The 9,318-nt window shown below is 40.7% G+C and overlaps 1 protein-coding gene across 1 annotated transcript; it reads right to left on the bottom strand.

Moving 5' to 3' along the window:
* Positions 1-7,335: 7,335 nt before the first annotated feature.
* LOC127542642 (tyrosine-protein phosphatase non-receptor type 2-like) lies at positions 7,336-8,705 on the bottom strand. The gene has a single exon (XM_051968382.1). The coding sequence runs from the start codon at positions 8,661-8,663 to the stop codon at positions 7,488-7,490; it is 1,176 nt and encodes a 391-aa protein (XP_051824342.1). The 5' UTR covers positions 8,664-8,705; the 3' UTR covers positions 7,336-7,487.
* Positions 8,706-9,318: the final 613 nt, after the last annotated feature.

Raw genomic sequence — 9,318 nt, 5'->3', positions numbered from 1 at the left:
ACGTGCTCTGCCTTCCACTTCTGCAGCTTGTAAACCAGAAAAACAAATGTGTTGCCAAAAGAGAGGTACCATCTAGAGAAAGAACTATGGGGTCTGAATGTATACTATTTTGACTCAAAAAGGGTTTTTTTGTTGTTCTTTCTTTCTTGTATCTTTTTCCTTGTGTTCTGATTCTTCTTTTACAACGTGATTAATGTGGAAATATGTTTAACATGATTGTACGTGTATAACCGATATCAGATTGGGAAGGGGGGAAAGAAGGTTGGGACAGAGAAAAATGTGGATTTCAAAATTTTAGAAAGATGAATATTGGAAACTATCTTTACATGTAATTGGAAAAAAATAAAATATTACTAAATAAAAAAAAGAAAGGTTCCTACAACATTTCCCTGAATGAACCCCTAATAACTTTGTCCAAACAGGACAATGAGGTCATTCTGTCACGATCTGTTCTTTGCGAAGCAATGCTGTCTCTTTCAAATCGCTCCTTACTTATTTTAGATGTTCATCAACCATTGCTTGAATAATCTACTCTAGAATTTTTCCAGGAATTGAAGTCAAGGTAATTGATTAGTTAAATGCATAAAAGACTAGACTCTATCCCCTTTTTTTTGAAAACTGAGAGGTTTGCCCTTCCCCAGTTGTGTGCCACATTTCTCATGCCTCAATTTTTCCAAGTCCACAGGTAGCAATAATATTTGCCAGTTCTTTTAGAACCCAAGGATGGAGTTCATCTGAGCCTGGTGACTTGAGCTCATCAAGCGCTGTTATCATATATAATGATTCTTATTTTTGTATAGAGATTTTGAAATGAGGACAATTTCAAGAGAGGGAGAGAATCTCTAATAATTTCCTTAATCAAAGAGGGCTCTAGGTAAGAAAAAAAGATTTAGATTGTGTTAATTCTTCCTGATGCTAGGATATCCTCATAAATCACCAAAGACAAATTATAGAGGATATTTTAACTAAATGAGGACTTTCCCCCTGAATATAGAGGGTTGGAAGATATTGTAGGTACATTCTCAAAAACAGAACAGGGGGTTAGGGAATATAAATTGGCAAAACAAAAACCCTGCTGCTGCAGCATTTTACTACTCATATGGCAGCTAAGTCCTTTGGCACTTAGTGTTTGAAGATGTCTTCAGTATGTTCCAAGAATTTGGGCTTCTTTGGAATTAGGCTTAGACATGCCAGTTTTGATCTGCAGTGGGGTAGTTGTCATGTGGATGGAAAATGAATGGTGGGTGTTTGGGTGATATACAGGAGAGGATGAAGGCAGATGGCTGGCTGGAGAGAAGGCTTGGAAAGCAAGGCCAGTTTACCTTCTGTAACCCAGAAAGTTCACAGATGTGCATAGAATTGAAAAAACAACAACAGGAAATACTAGAATAGATAATGATAATATGACCATACAAAATATTAAAAGAGCTAAGGATTCATTATGTACTGGATTCATCTACAATAATAATAATTCTTTGAGTGTCAGGGAAGCACACTGGACCTGGAGTCAGGAGATCTGAGTTTGAATTCTAACTCCCATGCTTAATAGTTATGTGACTGGAGGCAAACCACAACTTCTTTAGGCCTTAGCTTCCACATCTGTAAAATGCATACAATAATATTTGCACTACCTATCTCAGCAGGTTGTGATGAAGGAAGTACTTTTTAAACCTGAAAGCACTGTGCAAACCTGAGTTATTATAATGTATAGCCTTTTCTTCGACACTCTGCAGTTTGGCAATGTCCTTCCAAAAAACCAAAATGAAACAGCAGGACTTAGTGACATCCTAGATGTGACTTGACCAGTCCCACCCTCATCCCACCCCACCTCCTACAGAAACTTGGAGTTGGAAGGGACTTCAGAGATCATCTAATCTGATATTTAGTCAAAGAGGAATCCTCCGGTAATTGGCTAGCAGGTCTTTCTTTGAAGACCTCTAGTGATGAATTCTTGAAGCATTCTACTCCTCTTTAATCTACCCTAATTGTTAGGAAGTTTTTCTTTGCAGACAGCGGAAATCTTTTTGTAGCTTTTACCCACAGTTATTATTTTGGCACCCCGGGGACAAGCAGAACAAAGCACTTCAGATACTTGAAAATACTGTATACTCTGAGGTTATCCTGGGAATAATATAATGTACCCCTCCCCCCTTGATCTCATTACTGTACTTCAATCAATGCAATTTTAGATTATCTTGTTTCATATGGAAGTCAGTCAATATTGAAAGAAGCCAAGCATTAGGAAATAGAGACTGACCATGAAAATCACATCCCAATCTCAGGAAAAAATGTACTTTCTAGGGTGGGAGGACATTGTGGAGGCTCACTACATGATGTTCTAGAGATCAGGGTCCTTGTATAAAAGCAAACTGATTAAGTTAAATCACTAACCGACATTATTGTGTATTGTTTTGTCCCAAATCAGTGTCATGTAAGACATAAAAACCTTAAATGAAAAGTTTCCTTGTAAATTTTGCATGATTAGTTATTAGGATAATAGTAAATAGGGAGACAGGGCATGCGATAGACATTTAGGTTCAAAATGGGTGCTGACTGAATGGCAGAAGTGGGTTTTTTAAAAATTCTATTTCTTATTCAATTTTTTAAAATTATAGCTTTTTATTTTCTAAATATATACATGGATTTTTTTTGACATTCACCCCCTACAAAAACCCCGTCTTTTCCCCCCAACCTCTCTCCCAGTTGACAAGTGATCCAATATATGTTAAACATGTGCAGTTCCTCCATACACATTTCCACAAATATCACGGCAGAGGTGTCTTGATAAGGGAATGTCCTGCTGAGATATTATGAAAGAAGAGAAGTGAAAATGAAGAAGCAATCCGCTCACAAAGCCAGCTAAATTGATGTTTTAATTGATGTTTTATTTTGTCTATCACTAGGTCATGAGCTTGTGAGCTTCAGAATAAAGGAGAGAAATTGGTACTCAGGAACACTATATACTTAAGTTTAAGGGACTAGCAAACTTTAGGCATTCCCTTAGACACGGGGGCCTCTTTAGAAAGTGTTATAATTTTATCAAAACTGGCAAGGAATTGGAGATTGAGGGGACGTCCATCAATTGGGGAATGGCTGAACAAACGGTGGCATAGGAATGTAATGGAATACTATTGTGCCAAAAAAAATGATGAGCAGGAAGATTTCAGAAAAACCTGGAAAGACTTATGTGAACTGATACTGAGTGAAGTGAACAGAGCCAGGATAACACTGTGCATAGTAATAGCAAGATTATGTGATGATCTGATAATTGCATAAATATGTGTGTGTGTGTGTATATATGATTTAACATTTTTAAACATGTTTAACATGTATTGGATTACTTGCCATCTAGGAGAGGAGGTAGGAAGAAAGGGGGGTATAAATTTGGAACACAAGGTTTTGCAAGGGTTAATGCTGAAAATTTATCCATGCATATGTTTTGAAAATAAAAAGCTTTAATTAAAAAAAAAGAAAAAAATTGTGTGATGATCAACGATGATAGATTTAGCTCTTCTCAGCAATACAGTGATTCAAGACAATTCCAAAAGACTTGTAATAGAAAATGCCATTCACATCCAGAGAAAGAACCATGGACATTGAATGCAGACCAGAGTAGACTATTGTCACTTTTTTTCTATTTTCTTTTTTATGGGTTTTCTCTTTAGCTCTGATTTTTTTCTCACGTATTTTACTAATATGGAAATGTTTTAAATGATAGTACATGTACCACCTAGATTAGATTGCTTGCTGGACTGGGGAGAGGGGAGGGAAAGGAGTGAGAAAAAATGTGGAACCCAAATCTCAGAAAAGTTGGAAAAAAAAATATTTGATGGGAAAAAATAAAAAGTCACAAATCAAAAAAAAAAAAAAAAATTATTCTGCCGAAAGCGGTGATGAACAACAAAGTGGTAGTGAACAGTGGTGAACAACAGGTATGTGACGACCTCCATTCTCTGTGACACTTAAATCCCTCCTATTTAGTAAACCAGTCTCTTGATTAGCGGCAGTGTCTCTTTCAGAGGCAAACAATATTTAGTGAGTAGTATTGAGTGAGTTGCAAATTTAAGGGAAAGAAAAAGAAATACATACATAGAAGTTGAGGATTGAGTTCGGAAAGAGAGAAATGTCTTCGTTCCCCATCAAACAGATTCCAAACAGCTGACAATTTCTTGGCGCCCTTTGGGATCCTGTTCCTTCTGATATTTGTAGGACTGTGCTTTGCTGTGAAGAGCACTTGACTCCTGTTTAATTACTGTTCTGAGGTCATCAGATGAATTGGAAATGCCCAAGGCACAGCTGGTGACATTGGGCATCTTTTCATTCAATGAGAATGAAACAGTTATACACACAAAGAAAACACATAGGCAAAGTTTTCCTGCAGGCATGAATTAAAGTAAGACCAAAGTAAAAGGGTTAATTTAATGAATGTTGACTAAGCACCTGCTGTGCAGAAAATACTCTGCTAGATGTTGAGAAGGATAGAAAGTTTAGAAAAGATAGGATCCCTGTCCTCATGGAACTAATGATATAATGGGGGAAACATACACATAGATTGCTATAATACACAGTATCTTGCTACTTGCCAAGGATCTGTAATTTTACCCACATGGGCACTCCCTTCATTGAAGAAGATCATAACACTCTACAGTTTAGGAGGAGGCTTTCAAGAAATGCTGTGGTTGAAAAATTCATCATCCTATAGTCATCCTAGGGATGAGCTTCTCTGAACCTTGGAGTGACACCCAATTCATCTCTAAACTCCTATGTGAAGCCTTTCCAGCTCAGCAGGATCTGCTAGAACTAGCCCTCTCTCACCAGAATCTTTGAGAAACCCTCTTCACCACCCTCTTACAGAGTTGCCTGAATGTTGTCTTTCATTTTCAAAGAGGCTCAAAATGACTTCATTGTACTGAAGTCAAGGTAAGACTAATACCTCTGGGAGGGCGGGCGGGCCCTTTCCAGGGATGATTTCCCTCTTTGGTGTCCATCTGATTCACTCAATTCTCATCCGTGGCTCTAAAAAGTTGTAGCGCCAAGGCCATAGCTAGGTAAATCATTTTTGGAAGACCGGCCAAAGAAGATCGAGGGTCACTGAGGGGTCCCAAACCCTTCAGGGAGTCAGAAGAGCATCTACCCCAAGCGAAGACTTCCCTGGGCAGAATAGATAGGCAAGATTGTTCCAACAGCCACAGAGGCCGCTGAAGCAGGTGCTGTGGAGTGCTTGGGGCTTGGTAAAAGAGCAGGATAAAAAAGGGAGATCCCAATGAACGATAGATAACATGTCAAGTGCCTTTGAGTTGCAAAGCCAAGTGTGATCATTTGATAGCCCACCATGAAGGAAGGGGAGAGAAGGGACATATTAACTGTATCAGAATATTGGAGATCATTTAAAGCACCAACCCACTGCAGCAATAAGGCCTAAAATGGACCCTTACTCTTGTCAGCCATAAATTCACGTTAATCCTGATCTCTATTATAAAGTATGTGGTGTATTCCCATGTAATCAAAACTATGAATAAAAGTTAACAGATAACATTTAAAATTCATGTATATAGCCACCCTGGTGAGAATTGGCTGTATTTAAAAACAAAACAAAACAAAACAAAAACATAAGACGCCTTCTGGCTTTTCCATGAATAGAGAAGGTCATTGGGGAAGTGTTGGCTTTTAAAAAATTCTCTCACTATTTTTGCGTTTAGCTCCTTCATGTAAAATGAATCCACAAAAAGACATTTCAATTATTTTCACAAAGCCAAACAGAGAAGAAAGACAATCCGAAAGAAAGCTCAAACTGGAGGATTCATCATTGACTGTCAGCTTAGTTGCCTGAAGAATCTTACTAATTAAAACAGAAAAGAGCCATTTGAGATCACAGTGAATCCAGGGTATTGACTAATTATTGCACTTGGGGTCAGAGATGAGACCAGACTGTATCGAAAACAAATAGTTATGTCTAGAAATTAAAACAAAAATTCTTAGTAAGATTTAAGTAGAGAACTTGAGGATAGTAATTTTAAATTAAACTTTTTAAAAGTTGCTTCTGCGTGTAATATAGTGTCCCCAAAGTCTTAGTGTAGAGTTCAATTTTATTTCTTTATAGAGTGGTAAAGATTGGTGTAAGTGTAAAGAACGTGAAAACTTCAAAAAATAAGAAATCACATTTAACATTTAGGACCTACATAAGGACAATGATAAAACTATAATGACCTTAGCTATCAGGGGTCTCCCTGCCCTCAAACCTCTTCATCTCAGTGCATCTTACACACTCACACACACACACACACACACACACACACACACACACACACACCTGCCAAACTCACTTGCTTTAAACCCACATCTGATCATATTATTCCCCAGCTCAATCAACCGTAAGGACTACTTTCTGATTCACTGATAAAATATAACCCGTTCTGTTTGGCTTATATGGTTTGTTAAAACCTTGCTTCAACTTCTTTTTCTGGCTTCATTATGTATTATTGCACCATATAAAGGGAAAAATAAATGAGAAGAAATAGACAAGAAAGCTGTTGAAGACTGAAAAGTTGTTATATTTTAATCAATTTAAATTGATGGAAATGCAAATCATTGCTGAGCAAGTTTATGATGTTGAATATCAAGCTTATAGCAAATTATTACAAATCAGTCTATCTTTGAAATTAATAAAACACATGTTAAACTGATACTTATCTTAAGGTTTTTTGTTATTAAAACATTTAATGTTGGTAAAATAACTTAAATGGTTACTAAGTACCTTAAATAGTTGAATATTGACTTTAAATAGTTAAATAAATATTTGTCTGCTAATGTAAATAGATACTAAACAAGTTACTTAGTTGTATTGCTATGCAGTATTAAGTTTGCTATAAATTATTTAAAATGAATCTCTACTTGAAGTTACTAAGATGCTTGGCAAATGATACAGCTGTTATTCAAAGCTTTAATATTTTTTCAATTAAAACATTTAATCCTGGCAAAGAAATGTAAATAGTCACTAAGTAACTTAAGGAGTGAAATAAATATTTCCAGGAATGTAAACCTCCTCTTTCCTTGTATTACTATTCAATATTAAGTTTATCACATAGCATTAAATTTTTCAAAAGACAAGGATTATGATCCTTCAGCAACTAAAATGAGATTTCAAATAAGAAAATAATATATTTTTTCGTCAAAACCAAAAACTTAATGCTACCCAAAACATAAAAATACCAAAAGAATGGTAGCATAATGGAAGTGTTTTCTTCCATTTTCTCTCTTCCTACAATTTGTATAAGCACTTTTCAAAGTAAATAGCTAATCTAATTTATGCATTTTTAAAGCTCTAAAGGTTTTTTAAACCTCTACAACACTTAACATTAACAAAGGTTCCGCCCCGTGGGGCTCTTTTGTGTGCATGTGTACAGGTCATGTTGCAACAGGTATCTTTGAGGCCTTTTCTTCCCTTTGATGGAAGAGGTTTGAGGCCGTCTTTTGGATGCCTCAATTATTCACAGGTCTGGTGGATTGGGCCTTTTTCTTTTAGATGGGACCTTGGACTTCTTGTCCTTTTTGTGACCCTCCTCTTGACTGGAATCGCCTTTGCTTTCCTCTCGACTCCGTTTGCGGGTAGAAGGTTCACAGCTCTCTTCTCCGGAGTCTGGCATTCTGGTGGCTAGATCGGAATAATCTGAGTCGTCGTCATCTAGGTCGTCCGAGTCGGAGTCGGAGTCGGAGTCGGAGTCGGAGGTTTCTTCTTCTTCATCTAGAACCAGCTTCAGAGCTTTGCACTTTTTAGTTATTCCGCTTGGAGGTGGAGAACTATCAAAGCTATAACTGCGAGAATGGTCTTCTTGAGTAAGTGCTTTCCACTTTTTCCTAACGCTTTGATCTCCCATGAGGTACTTTGCCCCTTCCACGATAGCTACATAGGAGAATCTCAGCTGTTCTGGGGTCTGAATAAGTCCCATCCGGTACTTTCTCAGGTTCACCAAGGCTTGTCTGATGTTCAGAGAAAAGCGGTTCTCTCTCTTCTCCAAAAGGATCAGGCAGCTGTCAATCAGAGCAAAGGTGCCTGAGCGACCGATGCCCGCGCTGCAGTGAATGACCACAGTGCCCTGCTCGTCGTTAAGGGAGCCGGACTCCCTCACCATGAAAAGAAAAGCAAGGAAAGAGGCGGGTGACTCCGGCACCCCGAAGTCCGGCCAGCTGGTGTAGTGGAAATGGGAGACGGTTTTAGACTCCCCGGTCATCATGTTCTCCAGCCTCAGGTAGTGGACTTCGTAGTAGGGCTTCACTTCTTCCCCCAGCATTTGCACACTGATGCCCACCTCTTCAAAGAGTATGACCTGGCCCTGACAAGGGGGCCAGTATTGGGAGCACTTGACGGTCTCTTTCTCCACCAGCCGGTTGAGCATGATCACGCCCCTGCTGTTCTGCTGCCACACCATGAGCCAGAAGTGGCCGGAGGTGTTGGGCAGGGGCCCCTGCGTCAGGATGTATCTCCGCTGGGCCTCTTCTACCACCACGAAGTTGGCGTTGATGTAGTCGTTGTTCTCGTCCCCGCCTCCCCCTCGGTCTCCCAGGCTCGAGGAGGCCGAGGAGGAAGAGGAGGAACCTCCACCCGCTGCTAAAGCCAAGCCCAGTCCGGGGTGGTAGCCTCCTCCCATAGCCGGCATGGCCGCCATCAAGTGGACTCGGCTGTGATCGTAGGGACTCACGTCCCGGTACCGGTTGCGGGCTCTGTTCTCCCAGGCGCGAGCGGCGCGGTATGGGTAGTCGTGGCACAGGTCTGCCACTTCCAGGAAGGCTTGGGGCCAGCCGTTGCTGACATCTAAACCGTGGAGTTCCCGCTCGATGGCGACAACTGCCCGAGTGACTACGCCGTAGCCCATCAGCATAGAGTCCTCTTCCTCTTCCTCGTCTGTGCCTAGGGATGCCATGGACACCAAGGATGTTGGAGTTCTCAGCACTGAAGTGGAGGTCGCTGCGGCAGGAGTCGTCATCACCGAAGCAGAGGTCGCTGGGCCTGGAGTCGTCATCCCCGAAGCGGAGGTCGCTGGGTCTGGGGTCGTCGGGCCTGGGGTCGTCATCACCGAAGCGGCGGTCCCTGCGGCGGTGTTGCTAGTGGCGCTGCAGGAGGCCAGCTCCCATTCCGCGATCTCCATGTCTGAGGGGGACGTGGGTGTCGCCATGACTGTGTCTGTAGCTTCAGTGCCTGAGGAGAGGGGGAGGGCGGCAGCGGGGAGGGGGATGGCCAAGGCCGGGGCCCTGGCGGGGGCGGGGAAAGGGAAGAAGGCGGCTCAGAGTAGGGCACTCAGGTGGATGAGGCCTTGGTGATGC

This window comes from Antechinus flavipes, chromosome X (genome assembly GCF_016432865.1).
Source record: "Antechinus flavipes isolate AdamAnt ecotype Samford, QLD, Australia chromosome X, AdamAnt_v2, whole genome shotgun sequence".
Taxonomy (NCBI): Eukaryota; Metazoa; Chordata; class Mammalia; order Dasyuromorphia; family Dasyuridae; genus Antechinus; species Antechinus flavipes.
This window is presented reverse-complemented; position numbering and strand designations above follow the sequence as displayed.